The sequence below is a fragment of the Perognathus longimembris genome, chromosome 2 (assembly GCF_023159225.1).
Source record: "Perognathus longimembris pacificus isolate PPM17 chromosome 2, ASM2315922v1, whole genome shotgun sequence".
In the NCBI taxonomy this organism is placed as follows: domain Eukaryota; kingdom Metazoa; phylum Chordata; class Mammalia; order Rodentia; family Heteromyidae; genus Perognathus; species Perognathus longimembris.
In genome coordinates, this window is record NC_063162.1 from 45,661,298 (window position 1) to 45,684,482 (window position 23,185).

The 23,185-nt window shown below is 40.2% G+C and overlaps 1 protein-coding gene across 5 annotated transcripts in view; it reads left to right on the plus strand.

Annotated features, from left to right (window-relative positions):
* Positions 1 to 23,185, plus strand: part of Sgpl1 (sphingosine-1-phosphate lyase 1) — a 66,521-nt gene that overhangs the window by 18,531 nt on the left and 24,805 nt on the right. For 4 of the 5 annotated variants that reach the window (XM_048338955.1, XM_048338953.1, XM_048338954.1 and 1 more), the window contains exons 3-6: positions 13,711 to 13,876; positions 17,517 to 17,584; positions 21,237 to 21,384; positions 22,530 to 22,606. In XM_048338955.1, coding sequence (XP_048194912.1) covers positions 13,711 to 13,876; positions 17,517 to 17,584; positions 21,237 to 21,384; positions 22,530 to 22,606 — 459 coding nt within the window. The remainder of the gene's footprint in view (positions 1 to 13,710; positions 13,877 to 17,516; positions 17,585 to 21,236; positions 21,385 to 22,529; positions 22,607 to 23,185) is intronic. The other variant, XM_048338957.1, reaches the window with a different exon arrangement.

Sequence of the window (23,185 nt, forward strand, 5' to 3'; positions counted from 1 at the left end):
TGTTACCATCTTTGAAGGACACTAGAAACCATTGTTGTTATTATTATTTTTGTTGTTTGTTGTTTTTTTTGCCAGTCCTGGGCTTGGACTCAGGGCCTGAGCACTGTCCCTGGCTTCTTCCCGCTCAAGGCTAGCACTCTGCCACTTGAGCCACAGCGCCACTTCTGGCCATTTTCTATATATGTGGTGCTGGGGAATCGAACCTAGGGCTTCATGTATACAAGGCAAGCACTCTTGCCACTAGGCCATATTCCCAGCCCTGTTATTATTTTTTTAAAGGCACTTTTTCTGATAGGGATGAAAAGCCACATTTTTTTTTGGCCAGTCCTGGGCCTTGGACTCAGGGCCTGAGCACTGTCCCTGGCTTCTTCCCGCTCAAGGCTAGCACTGCCACTTGAGCCACAGCGCCGCTTCTGGCCGTTTTCTGTATATGTGGTGCTGGGGAATCGAACCTAGGGCCTCATGTATCCGAGGCAGGCACTCTCGCCACTAGGCTATATCCCCAGCCCGAAAAGCCACATTTGAGGATACTGCCATAAAGGAGCCTGAGGATGATATGGAGTCCACATGTAACAGCTTCCATCCTTGGAGCTTGGGCTCTTTCCTGCTCCTGGGTTTTGTCCTTGTTTAATTTCGGTGGTTTACCTATTTGCACCTATGTGACATGTCTTGGTCTGTAATGTTCCACCTATATTTTAGGGAGACTATCACATGTGAGTGTCTTCATCAGCTGAGTCTTGTGATGCTTCCACAGGGGATTCAAACCAGGCATTTGTGTAGCAGCTTTTCTCTGCCTTGGCAGCTATTCTTTTCATCTATATTCTCAGTGCTATGAAGAGGTATCACTTTGAAAGTTTACAGATACTTTTGTTTTTACAAAATAGAAAAGGTACTTTTCCCATTTGAAGATGGTAGATAAGTGAGTTGGCTAGTGTTCATAGGTGAATCATGGTTAGTGTTGTGCCTTAATATTACTGATTGGAATTGAAGATACTTGTTTATCTAGGGAAGCTGTTCTTTTTTTTTTTTTGTCAGCCCTGGGGCTTGGACTCAGGGCCTGAGCACTGTCCCTGGCTTCTTTTTTGCTCAAGGCTAGCACTCTGCCACTTGAGCCACAGCGCCACTTCTGGCCATTTTCTATATATGTGGTGCTGGGGAATCGAACCCAGGGCCTCATGTATATGAGGCAGGTACTCTTGCCACTAGGCCATATCCCCAGCCCCTAGGGCAGCTGTTCTTGACCAAGGGCAATGTTGTTCTCTAGGGACTTAGAAAAATCTCTGGAGACATTTTTGGTTGACACACCTGAGAAATGCTACGAGCATCTATTTGTAGAGGACAGGGATGCAACTAAAGATCCTCTATTGCACACAGTCCTCCATAGTGAACAGTGATCTGGCTTAGAATGTCAATACTGCCGAGATTGAGAAACCCTAGTCCACACAGATGCTGGGTATCTGTGAGGGTTCTCCTTTCCTGTGCTGTGGGAATGAGTCAATGCTTAATGGGCCTCTTTTAGTGTTACTTAGGGTTATTTTGCTCACAGATCAAGTCCTGCCACACTGCAAATGTATATCGGAGAGTATATAGCACAATCTTCTGTAGCAGTGCAAACTTCTTTTTAAAAAATACAATTTTATTGTTATTATTAAGGGATTGTACAGAGGAGTTACACCATTTCATAGGTCAGGTAGAGTACGTTTCTGTTTTTGGACAGCAGCATCCCTTCCTTTACTTTCCCCCAGTTTCTCCCTCTCATCCTTGTCTACAAGTTAGAGGTCATTTTCCTCATAATGTATACTGAATAGCATGATCGCATTTGTTTACCCCTCCTCCCTTTCTGAGCTCCCCTTTCCACAAACTCCACCACCACCAATAACAACAAGAAAAAAAAATCCATGCTTTCATTTCCTGGAGTTTGTTTTAATAAACTATTTTAAATGTGCAGAGAATTTACTTTGGGTTCCTTCTTTAGTAGCAATGCAAAATTCTTAAGACAATTTTTTTTTTTTTTTCAGTTATAGGGCTTGAATTCTGGGCCTGGGTACTGTCCCTAGCTCTTTTGCTCAAGGCTAGGACTCTATCACTTTCAGGCACAGCCCCACTTCAGGTGTTTGAGTTGTTAGTGGGAGATAAGAGTCTCTTGGATTCTCCTGCCTGGGCTGGCTTTGAATCTCAGTCCTCCGATCTCAGCCTCCTGAGTAGCAAGGGCTACTGATATGAGCCAACAGTGCTTGGGTTAAAGGTGTTTTTTTTTTTTTAATTGTTATTATAAAGGTGATATACAGATGCGTTACAGTTATGTAAGTCAGGTAATGAATATCTTTCTTTTTGCTGTCTCCTGTTTTTCCCCTCCCATTTCCACCCAGAAGTTGTATAGTTCATTTCCAACATAGTGTCTACTGAGCACCACTGCTGTATTGCTTCACCCTTTTTTTTCCTCCTTTTCTGTGCTCCCTTGTCCCCCCAAAGATAAACGAATGAGACAAAACAAAAAAACAAAAAACAAAGCCAGTGTAAAATTCTTAAAATACTTTTCAATGTTTTTTCAGTACTCTTTCCATGACTTGGAAACAGCAAACCAGTTACTTTGGGGTTTTGGCTAAAACTCTAATCTTTCCAGGTCAAGACTGATTTCTTTCTTTCTTTCTTTTTTTTTTTTTTAGCCGGTCCTGGGCCTTGGATTCAGGGCCTGAGCACTGTTCCTGGCTTCTTTTTGCTCAAGGCTAGCACTCTGCCATTTGAGCCACAGCGCCACTTCTGGCCATTTTCTGTATACGTGGTGCTGGGGAATCGAACCTAGGGCTTTATGTATGGGAGGCAAGCACTCTTGCCACTAGGCCATATCCCCAGCCCCTGATTTCTTTCTTAATCTTAAGTGGGATTTAAACAGTAAACTGAAAGAAGAACATTGAAAGCTCATTCCTATTATTATTATTATTATTATTATTAATTTTTATTTTATTTTTTGCCACTTCTGGGGCTTGGACTCAGGGCCTGAGCACTGAGAGTGCTCGCTTGGGTCAAGGCCAGCACTCTACCTCTTGTGCCACAGTGTCCCTTCTACCTTTTTCTGTTTATATAGTGCTGAGGAATCGAACCCAGGGCTTTGTGCATGCTAGGCCAGCACTGTATTGCTAAGCCACATTCCTAGCCCTTATTTTGATTATTTGAGCCTGGTTTTTTGTTTGTAAGATTAAAGAAAAGGGAAAATTCATTGGGACATATGTTTGTTCACATTTGAATGGCCATTGGAGAGTGAGCACAGTGTAAATGAAGTGAAACTAACAGTTTATCCAACCTTTAGACTAAAGGAAAGTGGAGTTATAAATAGATAAAACTCCAAACCCTATTATTTGACTTAGCTTTGCACTGTGTGTGTCAGGAATTTTTAGTAGCATTTGCTTTCTTAATTAGGTTTTCTTTGTTCAATCTAATATTACATACAGTTTGCACACAGGGGTGGAAGAATTGAGAGGCAGCTTGAGGTTAAGAATTTTCCATAGGGAATTGATTTGTAGTGAGTCTGTGTAAACATACCAGAGCCTAATTACTGAGAGAAAAATCCTGCTGTGGCGTGAGGGGAGCTAGGAGCCATCTGGGAAGGAGTAGGGGAGGCTTTGTCAGTCATCTGGCACACTCTAGCAGTATGACTCCATATCAATGGCCTGTCCAAGGCTGGGAAGGCCTGAAGAGAGCTAAAGGGATGGCAGGACATCCATCCATCTGCCAGCAAGCCTTTATCACTCAGGCTTTGAAAGGGCTGCGATGGGAATACTATCTGGAACCTTGCAAGTTTAGCTAACGGTGGGGTGGGGATGTGGGAGAAGCTCCTGGAAACTTGTAGCCACTGGGAGTAGTGACCCAGCTGGAAGAAAATAATCAGGCTCTCTTCCCACCCTCTCATTTGGAGCATAGCATCAGTCCATCCCAGCTGGAAACCAGAGATAGATGTAATTCATACAGGTCAGCCTCATGAGGCACATGGCAGAGTGGGAAAACGTTGGATGGGGGATCTAGAAAAGAAAGGAAGAATGCCTAGCACGTTGAAGTTGAGTATAAGTTAGGCACAAATGAGAAGTTGGTGCCTGAACAGAATCTTGAAAATGGACAGGATGGAATTCTTTCTTTTCTTTTCTTTTTGTTTGGCCAGTCCTGGGCCTTGGACTCAGGGCCTGAGCATTGTCCCTGGCTTCTTTTTGCTCAAGGCTAGCACTCTGCCACTTGAGCCACAGCACCACTTCTGGCCAGTTTCTGTATACGTGGTGCTGGGGAATTGAACCCAGGGCCTCATGTATACAAGGCAAGCACTCTTGCCACTAGGCCATATCCCCAGCCCAGGATGGAATTCTTACAGAAAAAGTCATTCCAGAAGCATAGATTCACAGGCTCAAAGTTTTTGTTGCCAGAGCTCTGGCAAGCCCAGAGCTACTTTGTCCCAAAAGTATCCTTAGAATCTTAATTGCTTTCCTGAAGAGCCTTTAGAAACCTGAAGTCCCAACTTTCTTGTTGATAGGAATCCTTTGCACAGTGCCCTGGCAGAATGTTAGCGCTGAATCCTTCTTAGGGAGGTACTTCCTTCTATTGGATGACATTGTTAGAAAGTTTCTTGTTTTCCTAAATCACTGACTGTCTCAGTTAGATTAGATTTGACTGTATATAACAGAGAAGTGTAAAATAGTAGAGATGTGTGTGTGCACACACTAGTTATAGGGCTTGAACTTAGGGCCTGGGTGCTGTCCCTTAGTTTTTTTGCTCAAGGCTAGTACTCTACCACTTGAACTACAGCTCCATTTCTGGTCTTTTGCTAGCTTTGGACTGTGATCATCTGAATCTCAGTATCTTGTGTAGCCAGGATTAAAGGTGCTACTGGTGCCCAACTATTTTTTTTTTAACTTTCTTATTAACATTATTTATTGAAATGTTCTAGTCTTTTTTAGCTTGGTCTTTGCAACCATGGTTTTCTTAACTTATAACTTTTGGATTTTGCTTTGGGCAACAAATGTTACATTATTACTAATATTTTATGATGTTTACACACAACATTGAAGAGAGCATTGAGGACTCCTTGTGAAATAGTATAGGCACTTACAAAGTGTATACTGTAGTTCTCCCAGAGAGCAAAGCCTACCATAGTCTTGTTTATCTAGTCTATAAATATTAATAAACATTTGGTGGGAACAAAGTAACCATTTACAGTTTCTACTTAATTTATTTTGAGTTATCTTTAAATAGTTGTGCATAGTGGTGTCAATGTAACATGTCAATCTATGAGTACAATGGATCTTTATCAACCTTGGTTCTTACTATGTAATTAGGCCCTGTTGAGTGAATTTAGAGTTTGGGAACACCATTCATAGTCATTATTCCTCTGGGATACTTTAGAATCTTAGTGATACACCCAATATTAGAGAGGCATATTCTCTGGAAACTTTCTGAAGCCGTTAATGTACTATTTTTTAAACTGCATTTTGGTAGATGGGTCTAAAATGGGACAGTTTATTTCCAATCTCTTCCTTTTTGTGTGCTACCAAACTGAAGGGAGCTCATTACTAAGAATTATTTTATTACCAGCATCTGCAAGAAAATACATAAACACTTGAGTCAGCTACTTAAGGCCTTTCTCAGCTTCTTTGTGACTTGGCTTGGACTCTATTAAGATTGCTTTCCCTTGCTGCTCATGAAGAAGAAAGGAGAATATTTATCATCAGAGATCTCAGATTCATCAAGTACTTAATAAGTGTTTGTTATCTGTAGTCATTTTCTCACTTCATTTAGTATTCACAGCATCCTTTTTTTCTTCTAAACTTTTTATTTTTACAAATTAGCAAAATCCAGTCACATAGAAGTTCAGTAATACGCCAACAGCACAGCCTCGAGGTGAGGGCTTGAGTTAGAGCCAAAGCTTTTTATTACCAGTGGTGACTTTCTATGACCACACATCTGCCTTTGTGTAGAGCAGTCAGCTTGCCTGCCCACACCACCCAAGGAGGGAGGAGTCAGAGGTCACTGTCCCTCTCACGTTCCTGTACTTAGGAATTGCCAATGCAAACGGGTTCTTACAAAATTTCATCCTATTAGCAGTTAGTAATTCTGTTTACAAACTCTTAAATCCCATAGCTTAAGTTAGTACCCTTTGTGTCTAGTTTATAATGTACTCAGCAGTCACTTCCTTATTTCTCCCTATTTCTTCCTTTCTGCCTACAGATTTTTGTGCTTTTCATGCAAATGTTTGATAATTTCATATGAAATTATGTGGTCTCTTGGTTTTTCTCCCCTCCTCATTGTAACATTTTCAATGTGCATCCTTTTGTAGTTTGGATCTTTGTGCTCCATATTCCTGTAATTGCAGAGCTTTCCTAGAGGAATTTAATTAGGTCCTGTAGCCAATTGGGTTTCCATGTAATATGACCTTTTTACATACTAAGGCTACCTCTGTGATTGAGTGGAGAAGGGGTTATTGACTGGAGAATATGGACCCAGATGTTCTGAATTCTTTGTGATTTGTTTTCAAGACTTTTTGTTCATGAGCATTTTCTGGTGGGATTTTAGTGATTGTAAATATTTTCTAGCTTTTGTTAAAAGATAACTTTAGGGGCTTGGCATGTGGCTTAGTGGTAGAGTGTTTGCCTTGCATGCATGAAGCCCGGGGTTCGATTCCTCTGTACCACATACATAGAAAAAGCCCAAAGTGGCGCTGTGGCTTAAGTGGTAGAGTGCAGTGCTCAAGGCACTGAACCTCAGGACTGGCAAAAAAACCAAAAGGATATTTTTAATACAGTGAAAATATGACTCCTAGATATATGTAACATGATCATGTTAAAGATTTGAATTTACTCAGGCAGATATTTTAACTTTTCAAAGGAGAAGTCCATAGAAAGATTTTTATGTAAGGAATATTGAAATAAATGCATAAATGGCTGCAAAACTAGTTTCTTTCTTACTGAGGAAGGAATCATCTAGGAACTGTTACTCAGTCTTTCAGAATTGTATTGTTTACAGAAGAAAATTTGTTTACAGTTCCATCAATTATCTACAGCTTTGAAAATTCTTTAGAAAAGTTAGCTTCAGGTCAGATTCAGGGAACCCACAGGGTGTCCTGATAATACTACTTTCTCTTTGGCAACACACACTTCCTTTTACTCTCTACGTGTTATCAAAATATCTGAAACTCTTCCATTGATTAAATTCCTCCTTTGCTTACTTCAGTTTTTAAAGTCATTTGCTGCTGTCTGGATTGGGAAAGCAGACTTTCCCAAAGGGTGTTGATGTCATTGAAGTTTGTCAGAGAACATGGATAGGCCCCTATTTTACTCTTTTGAACAGGATTATGTGTCAGAAATCTTGAGAGAAGTACTCTCAGCAACGTACGTTTTATATGTTTTCAATACTTATCTCTGTCAATATCTGTCTGCTGTCTCTGACAGCAGCATGACTATTTTAGGGAAGGTATTTCTATAAAAAAATGTTACAAATTTGGAAATGCTAGGACTAATTCTGAAAAGATACATAATCCTGATAGTAAGGTAAGAGTATAAAGGGAGAAGCTCAGCTCACTTCTCCCATTGCTAAAAGGAACAGACTTTCCTTTGGGAGGAATAGGTGACTTTTTCAGTAGTTCTTGCTTCGTATCTAAGGAGCTCTATTTCTAGTCTCTAGAGGATAATGCACTTCTTTTGAGCTTTGAAAGATAGTCTCTCTGCACCTGCACAATAAACCAGGTAGCTATATTTTGAGCGGTTCATTCTGACACCATGTTCATTCTTGAATGTGTTTTCTCATTTTTCTTTCCTGCCAACGCTATAGTTACTGTCAACTTCTACAGCTCATAGCAATTCTGCGTATTGAAGTTAGTTTTACCCATTTTACTCTTTTCTCGTAGTTCAAGAGCCCTCCAGTACCCTTTGATGTATTTTACAAGTACTTGGAATTGTTAAAAGAATCACCATCTGTCCTTACTCGATGCCTTGTCCTGACATAAGCAAACCAACTGTTAGCAGTGCTTGTCCCATCAGCTTTTATGCATTTAAAGGCTTTGATTTTCCTTGAGTGCACTCCTGATGACTCCTGATGTCTACTTTCTTCTGAGGCCAGGTGGTTTCTCCTCTTAGTGGTGGAAAGGTGCATTGCCCCAGGATTGCAGTGCCAGGTGCTGAGCAGGTAAACCTGGAAGTGCTTGTGGAATAGTACTGAGTGACATCTCTGACTTTGACCCAGTGCATTTGGAAGGGACCCTGTTGATCATTAAGCTTTTTGAGATGAACTCTCAGATACTGGGCATCTTGACCCACATGGTGGAATTGTAGAGGAAGTGTGTGGTTTGTTCTTGATCTCCTAAGAAATGATGAGTCTGTTGCTTCAAACATTTTTCTGTCATAATCACTACTGGTTGCTTGGAATAGCTATTTGGCTTTGTTGCTCAATTGTCACTTCTTTAATGACCCAGGGGAGTTTTCCCTTTGTGCTTGTGATCTGTTTTTGCTGATAAATCTAATGTTGCTTGAGTCACCTACGACAATAGTGTTTGTGTACTGGTATACTTTATGAAAGGAAACCACTGTCTTGGTTTTTGTATTTTTAGGGCAGAAGTAGAGTAAGTATAAATACTGTGACTCTGAGTTTCTTATCTATTTTAACTAAATGATCTCAAGAGTCTTCTAAGTACTGGATAAAGCTGATTTTCATTCATTTCTCCCTCCCCCCTATTCCTTAAAGTTTAGATTTCTGCTCTTCTGGAAAAACTAGTGGGGATTAAATCTTGCGGTGTGTTAGAAGTGAAGAATGTGAGAGGAAGAAAGGGACTGGAGGAGTTTTTAGAAAAAAACCCAAGTTAGGGGCTTAGATTCCTGGGCTGTGCTCTCTCACAAGCCTATCTGAATGAGCTTAGGCACAGCTTTTTCTCTTTGGGGCTTCTGCTTGCAAAGTGAGAATGTTGCACTTGATATTTAAGGTTCTCTTCAGCAGCTAGATTTTATGCTTCCCAGAGGCTGAGAATTGCATCAGGACCCAATCTGGGGTTTGTGCTGTTGTCAAGGCCCACCAAAGTGCCTCATCCTCCCCCCCTACCCCAAGGAGAAAGGCTACAGCATCCACAGAGCCCAATGAGCGCAATGAGCTATTGGTATGGTGAGGTGCTTTTTCATTGGGGACTAAACCTAGGCTGTTTGTAGTAACCTATAAGGACTTAAATGATGCCAGCGGATGAAACTTCTGTGATCAATTAGATGCTGACTCAGAAACATTGTCAAGGCCCATCCAATTACATTGGATGTATTATTCTGCCTCTGGAGATAGAAAATTTAGAGATATATCTCTTCTTAAAGTGTTTCTTTAAATTTCAGGGCTTGTGTTATGAATCAAAACAATAACAAGAAAATATATTCTCACCAAATTTGATTTTATAATGCTAGTGAAGAATGTCTTCATATATTATTCTAAAGGCCTTTAAAAATTGGTTTGTATTTTCTGGTCTTTTATTAGCTCTAATACTAGTTCTATTATTTTCAGTCAGTGCTATAAAGAGTTGCTGATGTCTTCAGATGTCTTTTGACATTGTTACTTTCTAATTTTTTTGTGAATTTGAAATTAATGCCTGCAGAAGGAAAGCTGATTGGAGGAATGATTCTTTCCATGCATATACACTGCTTCACCAGAGTCTGACCACAGCGGTAACACAAGGTGACTTTTTAGCTGGTGGAAGTCATAGCATACCTTTGATGATGACAGGCGCCTCTGGTCTTGGCCAGTTTTCCACTGGAACTGCTGCTGCTTTGCAAAACTGAAGTTGTTGATGGCAACAATGGGCTCTTGGGAATGGTCTCAAAGAACTTTTGGTAGTGGCAGAGGTACTGTGGATTAGTGGTTTCCATGGACAGCTCTTGTGGGATCCCAGCACTTGCCTTGTGTTAATTGTGTTTTACCACAGTCTAATTATTATGGTTATTGTAGTCCATTTGGGCTGCTATAACTAAATGCCTAAACCAAAAAAAAACTTATTCCTACCAAACAGAGGTATCTTATGAAAGCACTAATCCTGTCCATGAGGGCTGTGTTTTCATGATCTGATCACTTTCCAGAGGTTCTACCTTCTAATAGCATTAAGTTTAGTGGATAGATTTCACCACAGAAGTTTAGGGGGAATATAAACATTCAGTCTGTGGAAGATTAAAAATGCATTTTTTAGCACCTGTCTTCCTTCTACAGTTTTACATTCCTACTAATGCAGTACAGATGGATATCTAAGATAGCACAATTGAAACCATATTATCTTTTCTCTGCTTCCCTTTCTATTCTAGTTTTACCATAGTTTATGGTGCCACCATTACTAGTCTTTTGTACTTGAGTTTGAAAATGTGGAATTATCTGTATTATATTAACTCCATGGCTAATAAATTATCAAATTCTGTTTGCCTTCACAAATGTCTTTAAAATCCATATTACTCTTTTTAAAGTTTGTGGTTTATTTCTCCCTGGACTTTCTAGCCAACCTGGCAACTAAAATTTTGGTCTGTAATCTGTTTTTGTTATCATAAACTATGAAACTAAGGGGAAAATTATGCTTAATAATCTATGTTTTTTTTTAAAATTGTGCAGTTTGCTTCCTTTTGTTCAGTTTTATGTTGTGGGAGATGTTCCATGCAAAGTAGTCTATCCTCTCTCAGTGGTTCATAGTGTGGGGTACATAAAATAGTGTGTGTATTAGAGTTTAGCCCTTCCCCTGTGGGTGGACATTGATTTTTAAAAAAATTTGGTTTTGCCATTACAAAGAATACTGGGATGAACTTCCTTGGTATGTCTGTGCACATCTGTAGATACTGACAGCATTTCTGTGTCAAAATGAATATTCATTTAAAATATTGGTAGATGCCAATAAATTGTTGTACAAAAAGTTCTGCTAAATTAATACTGCATAGTTTTAATAATACTGCATAGTTTTAAGTTTTCTTCTACATTTTCACTTTACTTTTGTGTGTGTCTGTGGCTCAAACCCAGGGCTTTATGCTCGTAGGCAAGCACTCTACCACTGAGTTACATTCTCAATTCTTCCCTCTCTTTCTCCACCCCCCCCCCCTTTTGGCAGTGCTGGGGTTTGAACTCAGGACCTCACACTTGCTAGGCAGGCACTCTACCATTTGCGCTACTTCCTCCATTCTTACCAAGCCCATTTTTTTTCTTTTTTTGGCCAGTCCTGGGCCTTGGACTCAGGGCCTGAGCACTGTCCCTGGCTTCTTCCCGCTCAAGGCTAGCACTCCGCCACTTGAGCCACAGCGCCGCTTCTGGCCGTTTTCTGTATATGTGGTGCTGGGGAATCGAACCTAGGGCCTTGTGTATCCGAGGCAGGCACTCTTGCCACTAGGCTATATCCCCAGCCCTCCAAGCCCATTTTTAATGTGTACCTAGTATCCTTATTGCAGGCTAAGTTCTCATTTACTCAGGCACCGTCAACCACTGCCCAGCTTTGTGTTCAGCATAAATTGTGTGCAGGCATTCTGCTTTGTGATGGGACTTAGCCTTGGATAAGGTAGAAATGGTTCCTGTTTCATGTAGCTTTACTCTTAGCACAGGGAACTTTGCATATTTGTATCTTTTTGTTTGCATTTGCAGGTGCTGTTCTGTCATCCTAGTATACTTTCTGTTTCTTTTAACCTGCCTGCCTAGAGAATTTTCTTTTTCCATTTACTTAAATTTAGAGGTTCCCTCACTACTCTCTTAGTAAGTACTGGTCTTCTTATATAGTCTTTCCCTAAAGAGTTCTGATTAGTCATTTGTGTATGGTGCACCTGTATGTGTGTATACATACACACTAAGAACATGGACCTGTGATATTTACCTGAGTATTTCCCAACTTAGTGTCTTAAAAATGTTGATAGGGACAGGAAGGTGGGAGAAAAATGAGGGAAGGGGTAATAAGTATGACAATAAATGTACTCGCTATTTTACATATGTAATGGTAACACCTTTGTACATCACCTTCACAATAAAATTAAATTTAAAAATGTTGAAAAGTGATTGAAGCTGTCAGATGAAGCTAGTTTTGCACAGTACTATGGAGGTGGTAAATAGAAAGACCTTACTGTGTAGTCAGAGATAAGAAGTAGATGAGTAGACTGTAAGACATTGTGATAAGCTTTGCTCCATATAAAGCTTATTACAAGTGAGTACTTGAGACTTTAAAGGGAGAGGTGAGTTCTTGTAATTAGTAATTTTACAGGTTGCCTATCTTGTTCGTGTCAGGTATTGTGAGGTATACAATGATGATAAATAATGCCCTAGTCAAGTTGATTCTTAGAGCAAGGGTTGTCAAACTTTAGCCTGCGGGCCACACGAGTACTTTGCCTTTTTTTGTACAGCCTAGGAAATAAGAATGCGGTCTACATTAATACTATTATTATTATTATTAATTTGGTGTTTCTAGGATTTGAACTCAGAACTTCATACTTTCTCAGCTTGCTTGCTGGGCTGGTATTCTGTCATATGAACTACTGTATCTTCAGCCCTGCTTTTTGCTGAGTTTTTTTTTTTTTGTCGGTCATGGGGCTTGAACTCAGGGCCTGGGTACTGTCCTTCTTTTGCTCAAGGGTAGTGCTCTTCTACTTTGAGCCACAGCTCCAGTTCTGTTTTTTGAGTGGTTAATTGGAGATAAGAATTTCATGGGGACTTTTCTGCCCAGGCTGGTTTTGAGATCTTAGCCTCTTTTTTTTTTTTTTTTGACCAGTCCTGGGCCTTGGACTCAGGGCCTGAGCACTGTCCCTGGCTTCTTCCCGCTCAAGGCTAGCACTCTGCCACTTGAGCCACAGCGCCGCTTCTGGCCATTTTCTGTATATGTGGTGCTGGGGAATCGAACCTAGGGCCTCGTGTATCCGAGGCAGGCACTCTTGCCACTAGGCTATATCCCCAGCCCTGATCTTAGCCTCTTGAGTAGCTAGGAATATAGGTGTGAGCCACCGGAGCTTGGCCTTTTTCTTTTTTTAAGATGGCGTCTTGTGGACTTCTCTGCTTGGGCTGGCTTCAGATATGATTCTCTGGATCCAATCAGAGAGGATTACATGTGAGAGCCATTGGCAGTTGGCTGATTTCTAGGTTTTTCAAAAAAAATTGTCAACAAAAGGAAATTTTGTGACATGGAAAACTATGAACTTCTGATTTCAGTGAGCATAAATTATGTAGGAATGCAGCTGTACTTCATTTGCACAGTATGTTTATGACTATTTTGCAGAAGAGCTGTAACATAATGATTGGTTTACATCATCTGAAATGTTCACTACTTATACAGAACTGATCTGCAGATAGCTGTTTTAGAGAATGGAAAATTCAAATGAAGAAGAGAAAAGGCATCAATAATTGAGGGACTGATTAGTCATTTGTGTATGATGTGCCCTGTATATGTTGATACTGACACTCATATTGAGGACTGCCAGAGTAAACTGACAGTCATATAAAAGCTTTAGGGCTGACATGATCAAGCATAGCCCTCTTTATTTTACAAAATAAGCAGAAGATCAAGAAGCATGTCAAAGTCCTCATGGATCATAAGAGGCAGTATTATATGGGAGCAGCTGGTACAGGGCTTTGATAAGATTATTGCTGAGGTAGGACCGTATTGTGAAATTGGCCTTCCCTTCGAAAATGAGATGAAGAAAAAATTAAGAGTAGACTTTTGTATTTCTCTCTGAGTGTAATGTTTCTGTTCTTTTTCTCCTGTGTTTCTAGAAGGCCTTTGAGCCTTACTTCGAGATTTTGGAAGCATACTCCACCAAGGCCAAGAACTATGTCAATGGACATTGTACCAAATATGAGCCCTGGCAGCTCATTGCATGGAGTGTCACGTGGACCCTGTTGGTAGTCTGGGTCTATGAGTTTATTTTCCAGCCAGAGAGTAAGTATGCTGTCTCTTTTGTGAAAGTACAGTGGAGTGAAGGTCTGTGGGTCTTGAATCTCATGACTGATGGGTTTGGACTAATTTCTTGCCTTTTGCTATGTTAAAATTTAGTTTAGGGGCTGGGAATATGGCCTAGTGGCAAGAGTGCTTGCCTCCTACACATGAAGCTCTCGGTTCGATTCCCCAGCACCACATATATGGAAAACGGCCAGAAGGGGCGCTGTGGCTCAGGTGGCAGAGTGCTAGCCTTGAGCGGGAAGAAGCCAGGGACAGTGCTCAGGCGCTGAGTCCAAGGCCCAGGACTGGCAAAAAAAAAAAAGTTTAAATGGCAATTGGTACTTTGTCTTCATATTGGTAAAATTATAAGAGGGCTCATGTGTAATGATTCTTGTTTATGTTGATATTTTTCTTTTGCATTTTTTCATTTGCAGCTTTTATAAAAACTCCCCACATTAGTCATTGTTAGTTAAGAGACTACAGAAGTCTCAGCATGTGTAAGGCCGCATCAATACCAGTGTCCTCTGTAGAATGTAATAGTTGTTTATGGAGTTGAATTTTATTGCTTTCATTTTGGGCCCTCCTTTTCCGTAATGATGAGGTGACATTGGACCAGCACTTAGTGTGCACTGTTTGGGTGCCTGCTGTGTGCACACACTGCACTAGCTCTGGGGGCATTTGCATAAGTAGGACAGGGTCTCTGTCCTTTGGAGTCAGGGGACAGTAGTGAGTCAGGAGCCAGACAGGCATGAGAAGGAGACCATTCTCAAGGAGTGCAGCTCTCAAGGCTAGTAGTGATCTGCCTGTAAATCCAGCACCCTTCCTAAGATCTCAGCTCATCTCTTGTTCCTTATCTCCTCCTACCTGGAAACCTGGAGGAATGTGACCTTCTGAATCATTTTGTTCCCACAGCCTGTGCTTGGTTAAGTTTTATTTGAGTACACCTAAATCCAATAGTGGAAGTTGTGGGGTAGGTATTCTGTAATCCTAGTCTGTATTCCTTCCCCACTTTCACTGGTGGTCTAATATCCTTGGTATGAGAAGTCAGTGACATTACAGAGGATTTAAACATTTGTCATTTGAAGTCTGGGCCTTGTACTTGTCAACTGGTACTCCACCACTGCAACTTGACCCATGCCTCCAGCCCTAGATTTAACCATTGTTAAGTGTACAGTTCAGTGGCATTAAGTACATTCCCATTGTTTTGCAATTACTGCTACCATTCATCTTAGAACTTTTTTTATCATCTTACACTGAGATTGTTTCATTAAGCAAGAACTCCTGAGCCAGGCATCATGATGTATGTACACTTTTCATCTCAGCACTGTGGAGGCTAAGGCAGGACATTCAAAAGTTCAAAGCCAGTCTGAGCAACATAGTGAGACCCTGCCTCATATAACAACAGTAAAGGCAGACAAGGAAAAAAAACCCCAAAACTTCCTGTTCCTCTTTCTTTCCTGTCCCCTAGAAACAACCTTTCTGTGTACTATGGTCAGTTTATGAAACTAACTCATTGCAGTTAGAGCTGTTGAGATTTGTATTCATTGTTATGATTAGTACTACTTTTTGCTTCTTAAAATTTTCATTTACTTGAGTAAACATTGTACACAACCTGATGTTTTAGAATACAAACATCTCATGGAACTGCTAAAGTGAGTTAGTGAACATTTCCCATACTTTTTGTGCCAAGAATTTCCTGTCTTGCACAGCTCACAGTGTCATGTGTTGCTTAACTGCTAGCCAGGTTATAGCCATCTTAGGTCCTAGTGCTTACTCATTTGCTTGATCCTAGCATTCTAGGAGAAAACTGTTAACAGCAGTCTGCTAATGAGATGTGCCATCTTAATCTATTTGGGATGAACTATATGCCATTTTTGTTGGTTTGTTTTTAATAAATCATATTCGTATTACTAAACAGCACATGTTTACCAAATGATCTTTTTACTAAATGATTCTACTATTTGTGTATTTATATTGGTTGTCTAGTCTGAATCAGGTTGAATGTGACTGTAGGATTCTTTTTTTTTTTTTTTGCCAGTCCTGGGCCTTGGACTCAGGGCCTGAGCACTGTCCCTGGCTTCTTTTTTGCTCAAGGCTAGCACTCTGCCACTTGAGCCACAGCCCCACTTCTGGTCATTTTCTATATATGTGGTGCTGGGGAATCGAACCCAGGGCTTCATGTATGCGAGGCAAGCACTGTTGCCACTAGGCCATATTCCCAGCCCCTCATTTTGTTTTTATTTTCCTTTTTTGTTGCTAGTGCTGGGGCTTGAACTCAGGTCCTTGTGTTCTTCCTTGATTTTGTAACTCTACCACTTGGGCCACACCTCCGTTTCTAGCTTTTCGCTGGTTATTTGGAGATTAGACTCTTGGTTTGTCTTCCCAGGCTGGATCTAAACCTCAGTTTTCAGTTCTCAGCCTCCTGAGTAGCTAGGATTATAGATATGAGCCACTGGTGTCTGACTTATGAGTATAGTTTCTAAAGGTCAAAGACTGTCGAATATTGGGTGGCAATGGTGAGTCACACCTGTAATCCTAACAAGTTTGGGGGCAGTGTGTGTGGGAGCTGCATAGTGCCAGCCAGTTTTGAGATCCTTTCTCAAAACAATAACAGCAGCAAAAGTCAGGTCTGGAGCTCAAGTAGTAAGTAGCATGCCAGCCTAGCAAGTTGGAGACCCTAAGTTCAAACTCTGGTACTGCCCCCTCCAAACAAAAGTTGTTGAATATTAACAATTTCCTCACACATACACACAAAACTAACTTCTGAATTGAATTCCAGACATATTTAAGGGCATTTTTTTTCTCCAAAGATCAGGGATAATTTTGATAAACTTGCCCTTTTCTCCCAGCCTCTTACCCAACTAGTATTATGCTGTAAATTAATGAGCAACTCAGTAGTGTTTAGTATATCTTATTAGAGGATGCTGAAATCGGGATTAGTGTTAAATTTGGCTTTAACCTCTGAATCCCTTCCTGAGGGAGTAGTTCTGGAACAAAAGATGGAAAGTGGAGGAAAAGAAGTGGTTGAGCTCGATCCTGGGAGGTAGAGGTAGGGCAGGCAGTGCTCTGAGGCACTGTCTTCCTTATTTGCATTCTGATCATCGGCTCCTGTCTTGCTCCTGAACGGTTGGGTTCTGGTTTTAACTGTGAGGTTGTCTGTAGTATATCAGCAGAAATTAGCCTGATATGTTGGGGGAGGATAAACTCTAAATGTCTGTGGGTGCCTTGGGCAGTACCCTAATCTCTCTTAGCCTGCTTCCCCACAATCGAACAGGCATATAGTAATCTCAATCACAATAATCACAGGGGCAACATGAGCATTGGGTCTGTGAGAGGAATTTGTGAACTGTGACGAGACATGAACTGTTTTTATACTGGTACTTGTTATTTTAAATTAAAATTTTTTAACTGTCAAAGGTTAATGTACAACATGACATTTGAAGGATGTATATGATATGGATTGGCTAAATCATATTAAATAGCATACTCATTAACTTGCCTACCTTTTTTTCCTGTGGTGAAAACACTTAAAATAGATTTTCTTAGCAGTGTTTAAGTACATAATTTATTCTGTTCACTATTGATAACCAGGCTCCATTCCTGAAAGTTCATGGGACTAATAGAAATTTATTTCTCATAGGTTTATGGTCAAGGTTTAAAAAGAAATGCTTTAAAATCATCAGGAAGATGCCGATTATTGGTCGCAAGGTAGGTGGGATCTGCAAAAGTCTTTTCACCTTGAGAGCCTACCTCTTTCTGTTTGTCATACCTAATATTCTCAAGGGGAAGGATGTTTTTGTCTTCCACCTCCAACATACATTGGTAATGTTTGGAGACAATTATGATTGTCCCTACCTAGTGGAGTGAGACATCCAGGGGCTAAAAAAGGGGTTGTTACAGTTTTTGCAAAGGAAATATTTCTACTATATATATTATGTGAGAAGCAGACAGGTTTAAGAGTGAGTCTGGTTGTGCTACAGGAAAACAGTCACAAACACAGCAGGTAGGCAGCTTAGGTAGCTTTGGTTCCTGATTACAGCTTGCTCTTTGTGCCTATTTTGCCATAGTGTTCTCTGTCCCCTCTCCTGCTCAGATATCTCTCCTTTGTGCCCTCCTCCTTGGCTTTTTTTTTTTTTTTTTTTTTTTAATCACAGGTGGAGATACGCAGAGCAGGCTCTTTGCTAGGCTAGGGAAGTGTCCAATCTCCCTCAGTGTTCTGCACTGCCCCTCAACTTCACTTGCTTTCAAGTATTTTTTTTACTTTTGCCTTCAGTTTCCTGGGGTGAAAGAAGATAATATGGAGGATAAACTATAACACAGGAAAATGGAATCTCCCTTCCCTGCATTTTTCCTCATCTTGTCCTCACTTTTCTCCTTCAGTTTCAAGATTTTTGAGATAAAATTTGTAAGATAATAGAATTGGAAAATCTTTAAAGATTCCACTCTCCATTTTTTTCAAAAGCAGATTTTTAGTTTTAGAGTCAAAATGGTATTTTCTCTCTGTGTGTGTTTCTGTCTCTCTGTATGTATATATGTAAACTTACATCTCAGTTACTCACTGAACATATTTCTTGAGCACTTGCTCAATATCAGGTACTTTTCTGGGTGTTAAAGAGAGAGTGGTGAACAGCACTGTGTCCTTTCTCTTGAAAACTTGATAGAAATGACAGAAAGTAAGCAAACATATACATGTAAATATCATTTTGAAATAAGTACTATGAAGAAATTAAAATTGGGTAATGTAGAGGTAAGAATTGGGGGTGAAAAAATACTTGCTGTGCTTTTTAATAAACTTTTTACTTTGATTTTTTAAAATTTAGAACAGCCCAGTGTATGTATAAAAGCTCATCTTTTATAGTTTGCTACTGTTGCGTAGTTGCCACGGTGCAATGCAATTTTTTTTTTTTTTGGCCAGTCCTGGGCCTTGGACTCAGGGCCTGAGCACTGTCCCTGGCTTCTTCCCGCTCAAGGCTAGCACTCTGCCACTTGAGCCACAGCGCCGCTTCTGGCCGTTTTCTGTATATGTGGTGCTGGGGAATCGAACCTAGGGCCTCGTGTATCCGAGGCAGGCACTCTTGCCACTAGGCTATATCCCCAGCCCACGGTAATTTTTAATTTACAACTTAAAAAATATACCTATGTCCATAGCATGCCTCGGCATTGCTCATTGCTCAATAGCAAGGACTCTACTACCTTCCAGGGCTGGTGTGCTTTTCAGGAGTGGCTTTCCTGTGGTCTCACTGAAGGCCATGTCTAAAAAGATCCTCCTGTATTCGAATCATACATTGTTTGGAATAAGATCTTGGACATCAGATATTACCAAATATATTGCTGAAGCCACAGCACCATGCTCTGCACTAATTATGACATCATAGCCTTTCTCCCTACACTTTCCACTCAGGCTTTTTTAAAAATTATTATCAAACTGAATTACAGGGAGGTTACAGTTTCATACCTTAGGCATTGGATACATTTCTTGTACTGTTTGTTACCTCGTTCCTCGTTCCCCCGCCCCCCTTCCCCTTTCCCTTGCCCCCCTCCCATGAGTTGTTCAGTTCATTTACACCAAACAGTTTTGCAAGTATTGCTTTTGTAGTTTGTCTTTTTTTACCCTGTGTTTCTCGAATTTGGTATTCCCTTTCAATTTCCTAGTTCTAATACCAGTATACACGGTTTCCAATATACTCAGATAAGATACAGAGATAGTGTAGGTACAACCACAGGAAGTGGATACAAGAAGATCATCAATAATAGAAGCTACAGTTACACTAGCACGTTGAAAGTAGTTACAACTGTGATATAACAATCGTTTCCATAACATGGAGTTCATTTCACTTAGCATCATCTTATGTGTTCATAAGGCTATAGCTATTGGGCTCTTGTGATCCTCTGCTGTGACTTGCCTAAACCTGTACTAATTATTCCCTATAAGGGAGACCATAGAGTCCATGTTTCTTTGGGTCTGGCTCACTTCACTTAGTACAAGTTTTTCCAACTCCTTCCATTTCCTTACAAATGGGGCAATGTCATTCTTTCTGATAGAGGCATTTTGTTTATGTACCACATTTTCCCGATCCATTCATCTACTGAGGGGCATCTGGGTTGGTTCCAGATTCTAGCAATTACAAATTGTGCTGCGATGAACATTGTTGTGCTGGTGGCTTTAGTGTGATTTTGTTTGTGGTCTTTTGGATAGATACCCAAAAGTGGGGCTGCTGGGTCATAGGGGAGTTCTATGTTTAGCCTTCTGAGGAATCTCCATACTGCTTGCCAGAGTGGCTGAACCAGTTTACATTCCACTCAGGCTTTTTATAATTACAGCTCTACAATTTTGCCTACACATTCGTTGTCTTTATTCTAGCATTTTTGATTACCTGACTTCCTCTGTCTCTCCTGCTAAAAATAAGCTTCAAGAGACCAGGAAGGCTTTTTTTTTTTTATCATGCACCTCACTGCCTAATAAGCTTGTTTACCATGTATCTGTGGCCTGGCCTACAGCAATTATTTAGCAAGTACTTGTTGAATGAGGGGGAGGGAGGGCAGATAAAGAGTCAGAGGAAGAACCACTCAGAATCTGTGGCTGGGAGGATGGAAAGAAAATAATCATAACTAATAATTTATGTAGCAGAAAGGACCTTAGTTCCCCCTTGCATTTCAGTGTCAATACAGTTGCCCTGGCAGTTCCTAACATTTCTGTTTGTCCAGAGGGAATTGTGTGGGACCTCCTTGCATGTCAGTTGAAGTTGTTCATTGCTTGCACATTGACCAGGATCCCCTTTACTGTGGCTTGGCTGGTTTCATGCCTCTTACCTTTTGTCTCTTTGACACACTACAGCTGCTGCTTAGGCAATAGCAGGGGCCAAAAACTGCACTCAGATGAGCACTTATATCAGAAAATGCAAACCAGCTAACACCATGGTAATGTCAGAGGAAAGGGGCATGGGGAAATGGAGTGGATCTCTGATGATTGTCATATCTCCTTGAGAAAAAAATGTCGTAGTTTAGTAGAACATTTTATGGCTGGGTTTTCTGCTCTTCTATACTTCATGTTCATCTTGTTAAAAAAGAAATTCAAAAGGAGCCAGGTACCAGTGGCTTACACCTATAATTCTAGCTACTCAGGAGGCTGAGATCTGAGGATCGTGGTTCAAAGCCAGCCCAAGCAGGAAAGTCCATGAGACTCTTTTCCAATAAACTACTAGAAGTGGCACTGTGGCTCAAGTGGTAAAGTGCTAGCCTTGAGCAAAAGATTGCTCGGGGACTGTGCCCAGGCTCAGAGTTCAAGCCTCAGGATGGGCAAAACAAACAAATAACTAATAAAAAATAAAAATGAGATTATCTTTTTTTTATATCTTTCAAGATCCAAGAAAAGTTGAATAAAGCCAAGGAAGATATCAATAAGAATATGTCCTTCTTGAAAGTGGACAAAGAGTATGTGAAAACTCTGCCCTCCCAGGGTCTGAGTGCACCTGCTATTCTGGAGAAACTCAAAGAATACAGCTCCATGGGTAAGATGCTTAGTGTAGGCACTGTTTCCTTGTCATCATTCAGTGTTTCCCATAGGTTAAGAGTAATTCATCCCTGGTTCTTATTGTATTCAGGAGGTCCTGCCCTTGTTTCAAAGGCTGACTCTCATACTTTAGAAATTACTTTTTGATTTATCTTTCAACTATAGAGCAAGTAGATCTTAGAGACAGTGGAACTTGGTTCCCTTTCCTTTTGTCAACATGAATAAAATAGATACATGTGTTTTTTTAAAAGTACATATGTAATACAGTGAAGTATAGATTTATGTCAGTATTGCAAAATTTTTATGAAGGCACAAAAGAAAATAAGTCACTAATTCCATCATCAACAGGGAGACATATGACATATATCTAGATATATATGTTTGTACAGGTCAATAACTATACCTATATAGAGATACCTGTCTGTCTGTCTACCTACTTACCTTCCTACCTACAATCTCAAAAGGTCAGTAATGTTTTTGTATAGTATATGCACACAGGTACATATGCAAATTACAAGAAGAAGTATACCAAATAGCTTACTGTTGAAGAGCATAACCTGTGGAATCAGCCTGGATTCACAGCCTGGTTTTGCCACTTAAGTTATGATCTTGGAAAGAATATTTACTTGTTGTAACTTGTACTTCCTTAGAAGAATGATCATAGTGATTGAGATCATATATGGGAATATAGTATCTGGTATATAGTAGGCATTCAATACATGTTAATTATTATTGCTGTAATGAACACAAACACAGGCATGTTTAAGATTATATTAAATACTTATTTGGGTTTGTTTTTTTTTGGCAGTATTGGAGTTTGGACTCAGGGCTTTATATTTGCTAGGCAGGTACTCTACTGTTTGAGCCACATAGTTTTTATTAAGTGAGCTTTTATCTTTATTACACTATAATGCTGTTAAACTTTTCATGCTGTCATTTACTAGTTCATGACCTTTTGTCTTTATTTTGTTGCGTAGAGTTTATTGAAGTTTTTTTTCTTCCTAGATTTAATATAAGAATGACATTGGGTTTCTACTCAATTTCTGCGCTCAGAAGGGTTTCTTCTTTTGTCTTCTGTATTAGAACTTTAACTGTCTTGGAGGTTCCTGCTTGCTGACTAAGTGACTTTGACTTTCTCTGCAGATGTCCTCTGGCAAGAAGGGAGAGCCTCAGGAACAGTGTACAGTGGGGAGCAGAAGCTCACAGAGCTGCTGGTGCAGGTGAGTGTCATGTTGGTGGATGCTTGGGCTCTCTGCCAGTTTATGTGCCCTCACTTTTCTTCCTTCTGAATTAATTTTTTTAACTTCAGGAAAGCTTACATAAAGCAGGTTTAGAAGACTTCTCTTTGGCAGATACAGCAAATACACATACTACTATTAGAAATACCTTCTCTTAGTATAAAAGCAAAATGTATGCTTCTTGGCTTTCTAAAGCCCCATGTGGAAGTCAGACTCCGAGACAAGGGAGTCCTGTTTGATGCTAGGACAAATTTTGTTGATAAGGAGATCCAGGGGAGAGCCTCAAATCACACAGCTCAAGGTAAGTAGTGGTTTCTCTTATGTGTTAATTATTCTTTGGTGACCTTAGAATGGTCTTTAGCTTTTTTTATTTCTAGTTCAATTAAAAAAAACCTGATCATCCTATAAAATTGGGTATTGACTGATGATTCTTAAAGCCTTTGTGTCTGTAATTATAAAACTACATGCACTTTACTCAGTGTTAGTGGTTTTGCTTGGCTACATTTTGCTATTCTTTAAGTCTTTCACAATCTCCATGATCTATAGATGAAGCCCTTGTTC